Source organism: Falco punctatus (genome assembly GCF_963210335.1).
Source record: "Falco punctatus genome assembly, chromosome: 4".
NCBI classification, from domain to species: Eukaryota; Metazoa; Chordata; class Aves; order Falconiformes; family Falconidae; genus Falco; species Falco punctatus.
The window spans coordinates 112928190-112942590 of NC_137583.1; the positions used below are offsets into that span (position 1 = coordinate 112928190).

Below are 14401 nucleotides of genomic sequence, written 5' to 3' on the forward strand. Positions count from 1 at the left end.
AGCGATGGTTTCTCAGCCCCATGATGGTTTCCTATCCCAATGGTCTCCAGTCCCCACCATTCCCACCCCAAGCTATATTTTGAGAGGGAGCTGAATTTCCTGTCCAAGGGGAAGGGATGGGGCCAGCACACAAGTTTGTGCACTTGTGAGCACAGGCTCCTTGTTCAGTCTCCCTTCCTCCCCCACCATCTAAGGTGGGCTTCTGCTCAGTCTAGGGTGAGCTCAACACCTCGGACTGCCACCTCCCAGCTTACCTAGCCTAGGCTACGGCAAAGAAATAAAAATTACCAAACACAACTCTACCCATAGTGACCTTCTGGCCAGCGTATAAATGTGGAAGAGCTCAGCCTACAGCTTGGGAGGTAGAGACCAACCTACACTTTTATGCCCGATCTACCTCCTCTAGGATCTCTCCCAAAAGTCAAATCCAACTTACCCTTGAGTGAGGATGCAAGAAGAGGATCAATGATAAATGCTTGGCAAGAGGTAGCCAAGCAAGGAGCCGGAGAGGGAGCCCAGTTATTCCAAAGGGCAGCTCAGCCCAGCTGGCTTTCGCTGGCCCACTGTTCAGGATGTCAAGCCCATGACACTCATGTAGCAAAGCACCTGGGCTATGACAGGTTCACTGCTGATGAATTTCATCTGCTCCCCCCCCCCCCCCCCCCCCCCCAAGATACACCCTCTGCTTGGGACCTCCAGGTTGGGCCACGGCCTTGCTTGGGTGGCTTTTGTTCATCTCGTGCCTCTGGGGATGGCTGGTGTTTCTCCTCCCAGCCCTGGGGAGGCAGCTTTTGCCCCTTGTCCACACAGGGGACCTGGATTGACTCCTGCCCTGCTCAGGGGGCTCTCTATGCCACTGCTCAAATATGGGTGGCGAGCTTTGCTTCTGCCCCATGTGGGGGGCATTGACTTTTGTCCCTGCCCTGCTCAGGGCATCTCACCTTGACCTTGCCCTGCTAGGAGCGGCCAGTTTTGCCCCTGCCACAGCAGGACCACTGGGGCTCCAGCACCATTTCCCTGGCACCAGCTACCAGTGCAGTGCTGGATCTCCTTGTCTTACCACAACCTCGCTGCCCAGGACAAAGTCAGCTTGGGTCCAAGTCTCCTTTAGCGCTGTTCCTCCAGCTGGCATCTGACAGGTGTAGGTGCAAAGTTCCCTCCCGGCTGAGCTGGCTGCAGGGCCCGGCCACAGGAGCTGGCAGCACCCAATGCCACCCTGGGAATGAAGGATCCCAGCAGCTGGATGTCAAGCAGGGTCTGCCTCTGCCTCCCGTTCCTCACTCACATGCTTCAGCTACAGCTCCTGTGCTTGGGCACATGGCATTCTGTTACGCTTCCCCAAATGCCGCAGTCAGCGGGCTGGGTTGGGGGAACGTGGCTGAAGAGTTCCTGTGCCCCAAGAGGCTCCTTTTACAAAGGCATCTTGTCCATAAGATGCCTGGCCAGAGTGGTTTGATTATTTGAATGGTAATATTCTTATCTGAAGATGCTGGGGAGGGTGGGGAGGGTGGCGAGAAAATGGAAACGGAAAGAAAAAAAAGAGAAACCTGTGCATACCACGTCTGCCCTCATTAGACATACTTAATATGGTAAACAGCTCTTGCTTGGCTGATGCTTTCACGCTGTGATGCCAAAAATTGTGTGAAGTGCCATGGAAGTAACAAACACCCTTGCCCCAACCTGCAAGCAAGATGCGTGCACCCACGGGCCTGGCGGAGGTTTGGGGTGATGGGGTGAGCCAAGGCTGGGAGAAGTCATGACAGCAGTGGGCAGCTCTAACCTGGTATTGCAGCATGAGAGGCAAAATCCCACTGTGCCAGGCACAGTCCCCAGAACACGCCGTCCCCCTGCGCAAGGCTTATGGCCAAGCCCTCAGCCCCAGGGCACATGGTCATGGGGCAGTGCAGCACCAGGGGACCCTCCTGGGGCCCAGGGAAGTGCCACCCTCCAGGACATCCCCAGCTGTCATGCACATGCTGTCCCCAGCCCGCCAATGGGGGACGGTTGGAGACATGCAATTTCAGGATGCAATTGATGATGGAGATGCCATTGAAGATGCAGGTGCCATCGCAGATGCAGGCACCTTCAGCAGATACCTGATAACACGGCACCCACCTTGGTCTACCTGATGATCCTGATCCATTAGCTGGCTCCTGTCCCAGCACGAGCAAGAGGCAAGCCTACCTCCTTGCCTTCCTGCAGAGCCCACGTCCCCCCACCACAGCCCTCCGGCTGTGCCAGCCACCCACTGCACCGCTGTGGTGCCAGTGCATTCACAGCCCTGCAAACACACAGACTTGTGGCCCTGCTGATGGTTCCCCACGCTGCATGCACAAGCATGCAGACACATGAGGGAGGCACCAGCTCTGCTGCTTTCCTGGGAAGAGGGTGAGAGCCTCCCCTGTTGTGCTGCCTGTGTGTTGGGAAGTGCCAGAACGTTCACGCTGGGGAGCGTGGGTGCACTTTATTCCCTCCTGCCCCTACCAGCAGATGTGAGATCACACATGGGGTGTGTATGATGCCTGTAGAGCAATCCATCACCGGGCACAGGCCAGTCAGTCCATCTGGGAACCACCCCAGGACTCCAGGTTTTGTATTTATAGGTGGATCTTGGCAGGTGAGAAGCCTCCCGGCCCCTTGGCTAACAGCCACTGCTACAGCTGCTGCTCCCGGCACCTTCCCCTCTGCTGCGGTACCAGCATCTGGTGCTAGGGAGGAAGAAAGAGAAGTGTGTGACCGTATGGACAGGGGGAAGGCAGAGAACTCCTGCAGGCTTAGCTCAGGCCACCTGGGATGGGGTGTGCTTGCAATGAAGCCGCAAGGTGCCCGTGAAGTAGGAGAGGTGCCTTGTGCCCAAGGCCATGAGAGGGGCCCAGGCGCAACTGCCCAGCCTGGGGCTGAGTCCCCTGGGGCCGAGACCTGGAGTGTCCCCTGCTGGTGTCCCCACTTGGGGATAGGTGTCTTGGGGCAAGACTCTGCCTGGGAAGGACATGCTCCCTGGTTTGGAACGGGGAGAGCCTGCCATCAGAGGGACCCTCTGCCTTCTGCCAGGCCTTTTACATCCCACATGGAAAGCCGGTTCTGGGTGTCCAGGCAGGCCCTTGGGTGTCAGGGAGGTCCACTCCAAGGCCAGCCTCCTGAACCTGCTTCTGTCTCACGAGGGCCGTCAGGGAAATCCCCCATTTCCCCCAGGGCTGGCCTCAGTGGAGGGGTCTCTTTGGAGACTGTTACCAGGGGAGCTGCTTCTGCTGCTCTTGAAGCCGCCTCCTGTTCTCAGCGACGTACTTGAATATTTCCTTGCGCTCAAGGTACGGCTCCAGCCTTCTGAGGACCTGGACCGCTCGTGGGGAAAGGTGGCTGCAACAACAGGGAAACATTGTCTCCTCAGCCTCTGCTGCAGACCCCACCTGCCTCTCCCCTCGTCCAGCCCCTGTGCCCACCAAGACACATGGGTACCCGCCCTTGCAGCCGGTCATGAGCTTTGTTTGGGCCGTGAACTGTGGGGTAACCCAGGTCATGCCCGTGTTAGGAGACGCCAGAGGGTGTCCTACGCAACCCCAGGATGCAGGAACGTGGGATGTGGACATGTCTGTGGGCTCACAGCTATGTGGCTGCTCCAGGCTGCGGCGAGAGCCAGCACACACTTACTCGGGCTGGAGTCTCTGCAGCGGGGTTGCTGCTGTCTTCTGCTCTGCTGGGAGAGGGGTTGGAGCCTTTCTCCACCTCTCCTTGACTGCCTCTCTCCTGGGCTGGGCTGGAGGGTGGGGAGTCCATGTGCCTCCAGTGCTGAGTGCCTGCCAAGGCGGAGACACTCTCAGCAAAGCAGATGGCAACCACCGGTGAAGTTTCCCAGAGGACGTCTTGAAAGGAGCCTGCAGCAGGACCTGGCAGCCAGGAGACCCAGCACCACGTGCCCATCATCACGGCTGCTTTTGCCGCTTGCATGCTGCTGCCAGTCTCTCCCTTACGAGCATGAGCAGGCAAACCCCTGCCCTGCAGCTGGGTGTCTGTCCTGCTCCCCTGCTCTGGAGACCTGCCGCCCTGGGTGCCCCGAAGGAAAGCATCGCTGCTGCTCTCAGCAGTGTCAATCGCTGCCCGTACCTGGGGCGGCTGTCGGTCCTTCCCCGCAGACCAGGCTCCCCACGCCGCCCACTCTGCCTTTGCTTGCTCAAGATGCTCTTGCCACTTGGGCCTCACTTGCTCCCACTCTGCAGACAGTTGCCAGACCTCCTGGAGGGGATGGCAAGGCAGCAGAAGGCACGATTAGCCTCAGCTCCTGGAACGGGTGTCCTTTGAGTCTGACCCGTGTTGCCGCCCCTTGCCTCAGCTGGTCAGTTGGCAGGGCTTTGCCCCTAACAGATCGGGGGCTGTGGGGTCATTCTAGGCTCCTGGCAAACACAGCTGTGACCAAAGACCTCCCCTGTGAACAGCCGATTAAGGACTTAGACATCTCCCATAGCCCCTGCGCCAGGAGAAAGAGTTTTGTGACAACCCAGGGGGCAACGGCATGTGGGGAGGGTGTGCAACACCTTCCTTTTCATGAAGAAGATCTGAAGGAGGTGACAGACAGCTGACAAGCAGTGCATGTCAAGGAGTCCTTTCAGGCTGGCTCTCTGCACAAAGAGGCTTTTGCCGAGTCCCCAGCAGCACGGTAGCTACAGCAAGGCACGTACCTGCAGCGCTCTCTGGCAGTCGTCTGAGGATGGGAGTGTAGAGGTGGGCTTGGCTGGAGAAGCAGGCTCCTGCCTGCCTGCCTTGCCTGCCTCCTTCATCCTGGGGGAGCTGCCTGGACACGGGGGGAGAACACTGCAAAGAGGCACCAGGAGCAGTCGGCATGAGCACGGGGCAGCTTGGTCTCCCGCTTTTGCCTGGTACCAAAGCTTTCCAGGCTGGCAGAAGCAGCGCGGGAGGTGGGGCCATTTCTGCTGGCAGGGGGGAGCCTTTCCTGAGCCCCCTCAGATGGACGGGGGACGACTGCACCTCAGCTCTTGCGTAAGGGAACCACAGGGACGTGGGGTGCACACAGCGTCCACCACCTTCCCCAGTGAGGGGCCCACAACAGGGGAAACAAGCACATAGGAACCATGCGGCACGTGTCAGGGACCTTGCCACGTCCCTGCAGCTGGAGTGTCCGGAGGGGATGTCTCTCCTCCACGGGTGCAGGATCCCTTTCATCCCTTCCCACCAGGGTCTCACCTCTCAGAAGTCTTCTTGCCCAAGTCTTTCTGTCTTGTGCCTGGCCCCTGACTTGGCAGTGCAGGAAGGGAAAGCTTCCTCCGTCTCTGCAGCAGCTTGCCACGGTGCGCCTCTGCACCTGGCAAAGGAGGAAACTCAGCAGAGCAGCCCCCTGGGGAGCGCCTTTTGATGGAGCTGTGGTCACCCAGCGCGGGGCAGGGCCTCAGCTGGGCAGCGGAGACCTGTTCCCATACCTTGTCTGAGCCTGGACTTAGCTGCAGCCTTCTTGGCCCAGGCGGACAAAGCCTTGGCCACTGCTCTGCTGACCACCGTAAAGCGAAACCTGGGCAGGAAATGATGACACAGGCTTGAAGGGTGACCCCTACCCTCTGCAGCTTCCCAGCACTAATCCTCACGACTCTCGTGTGAGGCATGGCAACCCTTTTCCTCGTGGCCATGTGGCCACACATGGGTTTTATTAGCAATCTCCCCCCAACACAGACGATGTAGCTTAAAGTCCTCCCTGTGTGCAGATGGCTCTCTCTGATGGGAGTGGCAGGCAGGCTGGGCATGAGAAACGCAATGACGCTGCCCGGCCACTCCAGGAGAACACACGTGTAACCCCAACTCATCGTAAGTTAACGAGAAACCAGCCCCTTCAGGTCAGGCGCCCTCCCAGACTCAACGTGCAACGCCGAGCCCCGGAAGGCGCACTCCTGAGGAGCTGGGAATCTGCCCGCTCGGTCAGTCGAGGGCTGCAGAGGAAACGCACTCACCTGGGGAAGGTGTGGGCAGGAGCAGCCTGCATCCCCCAAGTGCTGGTCTCTCCACCGGAGGCAGCTGCACCGGGCATCCACAGCCTCTGTAAAGTGACACAGAGCTGCTAGAAGGTTTCCAAGGCACTTTGCTCTTGGCTCCCAAAGGAAGCAAACCTGCCTCCTGCTCCAAAAGGAAGCCACTTCTCCTAACCCCTTCTCCAAATCTTCCTCCGTGAACATGAGCCCTTGCTCTGCTCTGGAGAAGCTGCACAGCAAACACTGAGACTGCGCAGTAACACTGCCAGCCTTTCTGTAGGGCAAGAACTCAGAAGCTCAGAATAAAACTTCTTTTCCAATGGAGAAGTCAGCGCAGGTGAGCACGTGGAAAGGTGTCGGACTGGCCTGCCACGTGCAGGCTGGCCAACAGCCATCGGGTTGCTCACCCTTCAAGAGGCTTCCCAAAGTCACTGCATCACCCTCAAAGCCTGAGCAACTCACAGTGTTGAGCAGCGCAATCCAGCTGGCCTTGCTCTCCAGCCCTGTGACACAGTCACGATAGAACCGCATGCACAGAACATCATCGGTGAAGGACAGAACACCAATGTCCTTGAAGGCAAAGGCAAGGCGCTGCCTGTTCCTCAGCTGGAAAGAGTACAAGAGTATGGTCTCTTGCACACAGCTCTGCACCACATGCTGTGGGAAGGAAGTGGTTCGCGATAGCCATCTGTAGTTCAGCGGCTCAATCTTGACATCATCTGCAAGGAGGAGGAACATCGTTACTGGCAGAGCAGGCTGGATTTCCATGTAAAATTCGAAACAGAATGCCAGAGAAAAGGTCGTTTATGGAAACGGTTCTTGGGGAGTGGTTAGTTTGGGAAGAGCTCAAGCTGTCCGCCTAACTTTGGAGGGAATTCTCTCCAGAGAAATACTGAAATCCTCATTTCTCTGCACCCTTTCTGAAGTGCAGCGAGCATGCATCCCAGTCCCAAACAGGGCAGGGGGAAGAGAAGGGTGGCTGTTGCCTTCTCACCAGGGATAACCTCTGTGGGGAACACAAGCTCCCGCAGAGATAATTCAGCAATGTCCAGCTGGAAGATGGGTCTTCGAACCACGTACACCTCTTCTTCACCTTGGAATCGCTCTTGGACCGTAGCAAAGGTCCCGAGTCCTGTGACCAGGACCCCCTGCCCAGGAAAACAACACAAATGCTGACCACAGGGAAGAGCGAAACTCTATCACGTGCCAAATGCTTTCTCAGACTAGATCTGAATATGGTTTCTCTCCTGGTTGACCAAGAAGCAGTGGTGAACACAGAGGCTTGTCTCAGCATGCTGCCATGATGCTTAGGGAGGGATTGCTCCCAGGGCCCACACTTTCCAGGGCAAAAAGGGGACAAGGATCCCAACAGACCTTGCCCAGCTTCAGCTGTCCCAGGATGTATGTGGACACAGCATCCCAGATAGCCACAACCTCTGGAAAGCAAAGGAAAGAAGTGTCATGCTCCGAGACAGCCAGCTCACAGCCTCTCGGCAAGCTCCTCACCCAGGGGGTGACAGTGCAGGTGGCCAACACCTGGCAATGGCTGCAGAGCTGGGCTGTGCCCCGGTTTCAGACTGCCAGCCTTACTCTGCTCCTGGGGAAGGGCTGGGGCAGAAATGGGGATGTGGGAAGGGATTCAGGACCAGGGCTGTGGCCATGTAACGCCCAGAAAAGCATGGTTACCCCAGAGCCTCGGACATGATCTGCCAGCTTGGTGGCACAAGAGGATCCCATGGAAAGGAGCAGAGATTCTCCTAAAGGAGACTAGTTCAAGGTAAAGGGCTGTTTTACAGCACAGGCATTTCCAGCCACCTCATCAGAGCCCTGTGGGAGCTCTAGGACACCCCAGCCCCCAGGACGCAGGACCCCTTTTCATCCCAGAGCCAGAACCCCAAGAGGTATCAGCTCCCAGAGAAACCTGACTCTGGATGGCCCCCTCGCCAGGGACCACACTGTGCCCACAGGATCTTCGGGGCTGAGGACAGCCACAGCACCATGACCCAGCAGTCGTGGTTGCCACATCATTCCCCAAGCCCAGCGGGACCCTCTGGCAGCCCCCAGCCCTGTCCAGCCACCCCATCAGCCCAGCAGTCGCAACATTTGACAGTGGATAGCCCCAGGGCAACCCCTCAGGAAGAAACTCCAGAATCCCCTACCCATGGTGGAGAGAAGCAGGAGCGTTCGGAATAAGCTGCTGAGCTCCACGCTGAGTGCCACTGTGCAGCAGACCTCCATCGTGCTTGCTGCTTGTCCTCAGCTCAGGGAAGGGGATGCTCTTTGTGGCTCCTCATCCAAAACTGTGCTCCAACGTGCCGCTGCTCCTCTGCCTGCAGGCAAGGCTCCTGCCTGTCAGCAAGGGTCCCCTGGCGCAAGCCCGCTACCTCCTGACCCCGTTCCTGGCTGTGGAGCAGCTCTGAAGGGGAGCGGTGGGCACCCCCTCAGCAGTGCCCAAGGCCTCGCCGGGATGTGCCAGCACCACCATGGTGCTGGGGAGACAACCCTGTGATGTGGAACATTCCCCTGTGACATCAGTCCGCATCATCTGAAGGTGCATTATGACACCTGCAGGGCGGGGGCACAACTGGTGAGAGAGGAGATGGATTTCCCCTCTTGTCCCAAGAAAGAGTTACCTGCCTTCTCCCCAGTCTGTTTCCAAAACCCCCCTCTACACCAACATGTCTCTGCTACTGGGAGCCTGGTCGGGCAGGTGGGCTGTGGGGTGGGCTGTGGCTGGGCACTTACAAGAGATGTGATTGAAGGCCTGTGGGATGCAGCAGCCCCTCCAGTGTGTACTTGCATGGCAGGAGTAACGATGGGCTTCACCGCACTGCCTTGGGCTGGGATGAAGTCCGTTTTCTCCGCAGCACCCCATATGGTGCCATGTGTTGGATCTGTGACCAAACCAGTCCCAGTAACAGCTGTCGGTGAGCAGTGCTTGCACAGCATCAAGGCTGCCTCTGCTACTCATGCTGACCCACCAGCATGTAGGCTGGGGAGGGGAGAGAGGCTGGGAGGGAACAGAGCCAGGTCAGCCGACCCCAGCTGGCCGTGTTCAGCAATAAAAGTTGGTGAAAGAAGGAGCAAGGTGGGGAGGATGGTGTATGGCATTTGTCTTTCCAAGTTCCTGCTGTAGGTGATGAAGCCCTGAAGATCACGAGTAGCAAAAGGTTCAGTTGCCCTAAGTTTTGGCATCTGCTGTCATTCAATCAGCCAAAGGACATGCCCAGAGACCTCCAAGAAGATGCCTCCAGTCATTTCCCGGTCTCTCAGAGTGGCTCCATGAGAGCTTGCAGTTACCTGCATGTATCTTGGGCCACCTCTATCACCTCACAGGTCTCGAGGTGCTTGTGTCTGAGCAGCTCACTGCTGCCCTCCATCTCCATTAGCCAGCCTCAGAGCTGAGACAAGGAGGTCACACACAGGGGCCCTTCTGTGCCCCCACAAACAAAGGCAAGAGGAACGTCTCCTCTTTTGTGGCATGTGTGGGTCTGTGGTGTGCATGGGAGGGAGCAGAGTCCCTTTCTGGCCCCAGGACTGAAGACACAGGATGAGACACCTAAACTGACAGAGCTGAATCCCTTCCCTCCCCAGGGGTAAAGGAGATCCCTCCCTGGCCCTGCCTGGGTGTCCTGCCTAATGAAGGGGCAATTCTTATGCCCAAGTAATGACACTGCTGGCAAGGAGGTGTGAGAAAGGGATCATCAGAGATTTTTTCTGCCTTTTGCACAGCAGGTTCCCCTGGAGCCCCAGGGACACCTGGAGGGAGCCCAGAGGGGCAGAGCAAGGGCTGCCTTGGGCTGCTCCCTGCTGCTGAGCTGGGCCGGGCTCCTGCCATGGAGGGAGCTCATGGCAAGCGGGCAGCACTCCAGAGAGACAGCTCTGCCCACCAGCAGCTCCTCTGCAAAGCGCAGCAGGGCTGAGGCTCTGCCTGCAGGCACCCAGGGCAGGGGAGCCAGGCACAGGATGGTTAAGGCAGCGTGGAGGAGGAGGAGGATGCTGAGAGCTCACAGCTGGGCAAATCTGTGCCCAGTAAGTCTGTGGCTGCAGCAAGATTTCCTCAAGCTGGCCCATCCCACAACCTATAGTATTACAGTGGGAGTTCCGAAACACCCAGCTCCCACAGGTCCTGTGTCTGTCTGTATACAAAGCTTTCCCGCTGCTTTGGGTTGCATTATGTCGCCTGAACAAACCACAAAGCAGGCATTATGCTAACCACAACACACAACTGTCCCTTTCCACTGATGCTTCCAAACAACTGGTAACTCTGTCTACACTCCACACTACTAGTACAGAGAGCATGCCTTGAAGAGTGACAGAGATCCTAACCTGCTGGAGGGCTTCTTGGCTGTTTAGGGAAGATACGGTTCCCTGAAGGCTAGAAGAAACGGCAGGAGATACTCTGGTACTTCACCTTTTCTGAGCAGTTGTAATAAAGGGAACTAAAAAAGCTGCCACCTGGACAACTAAATATCCAACCTCATGCTGCTGAGGAGAGAAGCACAAGTGGTGAGAAAAAATACTTCAATGAGCACATAGCAGCTGTATCAAGAAAACAGAAAGGAAAAAACCCTCAATGTCCAGCAGGATGCCCCATTCTTCATGTAACCCCAATGCAATTATACATAAAAGAGAACGAAAGACAGGCCCATGGCTGTCTGCTAGGGTGGAAGGAAGGGAGGCTGCATAGGTAAACACACAAGGAGAGAGATACTGGGAGGTGAGAGAGTTTAAATGTAGGTAGGAGTCTCTTTTTTTGACATGTCTAAAGCACATGGCAGATTGTTAGAGCTATTCAGAAAGTCAGGAGTACAACAGACATCACCAAGCATGAACCAGTCTTAATGCTGTGCAGAGCTTTATATACTTTCCAAATCACAGGATTTGTTAAGCATGGCCATGCTGCTTCCACTTCTAAAGCAATAAAGCTGAAAGTGCCAACGAATGAGATTCCTGGTTTTATCTCCTTTGTTTTGTGGGACCTTTTCAATCTGAAGCTGTATTTTGGAGAAGCTGTGCTGATGGTTCTACCACCTGACTTACACGTTTGAGAGGGTTATTTTCTCACCATCTTTTCACGCTGGCTGCACAAAAGTTAAAAAGCAAGCTGCCCTCTGAGACGAGAGGAATCCTTTACCCCCACACCCTGCCCAACCTCTGGTGCTCCCAAGAACCGTTGGTAACATCTGTGCATTGCTGTGTCATTTTTAAAATGCATTTAAAACCAAAGGTGGGTAGACCTGGTTTGGTGAAAGTCTGTAAAAGTCTATAATTACAACACTATAAATGAGCGTTGTAAAAAGTGGGAGAAACCTGACACGAAGGAGAAGTTGGGAAGCCAGGGCCCCCACCACAGGAACTCCAAACACAATGCTATAACTCATGGGCATCTGCTAACACCCCCTGAGAAGCAGATAAAACCAGCACCATCAGAAGTTCTTTACCTAGAAACCATCCCTGCATGTTTATCTGCAACTGCAAACTCAAGCTCAGGTGTTGGGTGACAGCAATCACAATTTGAATATGGATTTAGCATAGGTGAGAAGGACTGCACAGGTCAGGCTGGAGAACCTTGGGCCTCTTCTGAATTCTCAGTTAGGGGAGCAAAATGGCAAACCTACCCCTGCCACTGTCCTGCCTTCAGGGCATCCCCACTCAGGTGCACAGCTCAGCTATATGGCAACGGGGAAGCCCGCTACCTATCACACACATCTTCACCTCTCTAAGGAGGCAGGTGATAGAAGTTCTAATTTCAAAACCTGCTAATTGCAGAACTGGATTAGTGAGCCAGTTTTACACTATACAGTTATGTTTGTCAATTTGCAGAGAAGGAGGGAAATAAATACATGTTTGAGATCTTCAGGGCTAAGATCAGACTAAGAAGTAAATTTCCTAGTGCTTAAATAGCACAGCAATCCAACTTCCTTTCCATGTCCTTCTCCCTTACAGGTAGATTTGGACTTCTCAGCTCCTTGCAAAAACTGATTAATCTATTACCTGTACATTAGTCTAAAGTGGTTTTTTGTGTCCAATTCGCCACAAGAGCTTGACTAGAAAAACCCAGGGATAACTAGATTGCTAGTGTACCTGATTAGCCAAAGGAAACAGGATGGATGGGTTGGTATAACTTTACAGAGCTGACTAAATTGGGGCCGAGAGTTATTTGCTGGCTGAGTTGGCCAGTTCCATTTCACGTATGATGAAACTGACTTTTCAGTCACTCAATATTAGCAACAGAAACAGTACAAGGGAAAGATTGCTTAGCCGGTTAAATGTGTATTTAAAATGATGATAGCCCACTGAGATCCAAAGAAAAAAATGTATATATCATTAACAATAATAGAAATAAAACCAGTTTTAAGAGCACACAGGGTTTGATGAATTTCCCAAATACACGGATTTATTAATTTAAAGCCTGTGTATTTATTTGTTTCTCTCTCCCCAGTCCTGCCCCCCCTTCCAACCATCTTGAATTTTTAATGCACACTGTTTCTAATGTCAGCCGTTTTTCTTGTAAAGGTTTTTTGACATAACTTTATATTGCTACATCCTTTTGTTGTTGCCATTCCCCATCCTTGTTAGGGACTCCACTCCCCTAATGAAGCTTGTCTCCTGCCAGGACAATAAAACAAAATAGATAGAGCTGAAGTGAGCCAGTGAGAGGTGTGCGCATGTGTGTGTGTGTGTCTGATTAGAAATAAGGGTGACACAAAATAAGTGCAGTACCAGCCTGTTCTCCAGGGGCTCCCAAGGCTTCCCCCAAGGTCTGTAGTTTCTATATATGGCTTTGTGTGTGTGCATGTGCATGTGCGTGTGCATGCACATGCATATGGGTGTACACACATGTGGTTTGTACAGATCTACATGCACACATCATTTGTATGGATCTGATTTTCTATACACACATTGACAATATGGAAGGACATGCTCAGAAAATGTGTACTGCAAGTACTAGAAGTAGAGGACATTCTATAAAATTAAAAAAACAGGACCCAAAAGAGACCAGTGACTTTCTAGTCCCTAAATTTTGGGGGCATCCTTTTAGTGTTTCACAGTAACAAGTTGCTGATTAAGCTTGATCAGTAGCTTTCTAGACATCGTGTCTCTTTTTTTCCCTCCATCCATCTTCATGAGTGTCTAAAAAAAATGAGAAGGCACCTTACTCCTGTTGCCATTCAAAAGAACAAACAGAACTATTTTCACAGCCCATGAAATGACAAAAGACCTCTGCTATCCTGAGGGCAACACCCACTTCTCCTTCCCAGCACTGAACTTCCAAAAGCACAGATCTGTTAGTGCCATGTACACACTGACATATTTGAGCAGTAACAGCCACTGCAAAAAACATATTGTAGCTTGGAGAAGAGCTCCTCAACTCTTCAATGCCTTCCAGCCTTAGGAACAGCCTCCTGTGCTCTTCTGGGGCAATTCCTGGTCTCACTATAAGCTATGAAAAAAATCACCAAACTCCACAATCCTTCTTTCTCTTCTCTCTATTGCGAATTAAGAAATTTAATGCTCCTGTAACTTTCCTCAGACTTCTAAGTACTTCTATAGATCCTTGATAACCAAGTCTCACAATTTCAGTGTGATGGAGATGATCAGTGATTACGCTTGTATTACAGTCTATCCGATAAAGAAGACAGAACTTAAATAAGGCTCCTGGGGACACAGAACAAGGAAGTGGCAGAGTCAGGGAAAGACACGAGGTGTTGTGAAACCCAGGTCCTCCTCTTTCTGATACACAACATCTTTTGCTCAATGTTAATGCACGCTAAAGGCTATGTAAGACTTCAGTTGCTAATGTCACCTATCAGAAGAAACCTCCAAACTATGAGCTCTGAGCAGCTCAGTCACTATGGGTTAGTGTTAATCAGGCCAGACCTGTAAAATTTCTACTAAAAAAAAAAATATTTTTTAAAAAGGCAATGAAACTCAAAGACCCTTGAAGAAAGGACAACTGTCGCTTCCATTTATCTTGCATTCTACTTTCCTGCCTAGCGCAGAATGCCAGCAATATTCTTCTTCTGTTTCCACAGTGGTGCTCAAACAGATGCTTTTCCATGTTGAAGGCACGGAATGTGTATACCGTGCCTGCTGCTGTTAAGAAGCAAAGAGCCAACTGTCTCCCCAAAGGTACCGGGAATCAGGCTTGTGTGTTTCAGCTGAAAACTCCAGTTTTCCAGGCCAACAATTGCTAAGATGCAGTCATTCTGTCAGCACAGGGAAACAGCTAGGTCTGGTACTTCAGAAATAACAGAACTCACAGAAACAGCAAAGCAGTTTCAAAACACAGGATCAGCACAGAGGATCCCACCTCTCCTTTCAGAAAAGGGTTAGACACTTTGCAGCACAAGTCTTATTTAGACTGTCTATAACAACAGTGATGATGGACCAATAGGTCCCTCTCCTTCCCACAGAAGAGAGCACAT

At 53.4% G+C, this 14401-nt stretch overlaps 1 protein-coding gene across 5 annotated transcripts; it reads right to left on the minus strand.

Annotated features, from left to right (window-relative positions):
* Positions 1–1161: 1161 nt before the first annotated feature.
* LOC308062150 (uncharacterized protein) lies at positions 1162–8105 on the minus strand. 5 transcript variants are annotated; one of them, XM_080383207.1, is made up of 8 exons: positions 6432–8105; positions 5952–6037; positions 5197–5314; positions 4674–4806; positions 4102–4230; positions 3649–3794; positions 3232–3357; positions 1162–2708 (listed from the first exon to the last, which is right to left on the minus strand). In XM_080383207.1, the coding sequence occupies exons 1-8, from the start codon at positions 6512–6514 to the stop codon at positions 2642–2644; spliced, it is 888 nt and encodes a 295-aa protein (XP_080239333.1). In that variant the 5' UTR covers positions 6515–8105; the 3' UTR covers positions 1162–2641. The 5 variants fall into 5 exon arrangements, with proteins under 5 accessions (XP_080239333.1, XP_080239331.1, XP_080239330.1 ...); XM_080383205.1 differs by having other exon boundaries at positions 5197–5518; XM_080383204.1 differs by having other exon boundaries at positions 5197–6037.
* Between the last annotated feature and the right edge of the window lie 6296 nt (positions 8106–14401).

Coding starts and splice junctions, on each gene's coding strand:
- LOC308062150 (XM_080383204.1), bottom strand. CDS start 5,807: ATGAGTTGGGGTTACACGTGTGTTCTCCTGGAGTGGCCGGGCAGCGTC. Junction 4,231..4,673: donor ACTGCCAGAGAGCGCTGCAG/GTACGTGCCTTG, acceptor CATCCCCTCCAG/GAGGTCTGGCAACTGTCTGC. Junction 3,795..4,101: donor AGGACCGACAGCCGCCCCAG/GTACGGGCAGCG, acceptor CCGCCTTGGCAG/GCACTCAGCACTGGAGGCAC.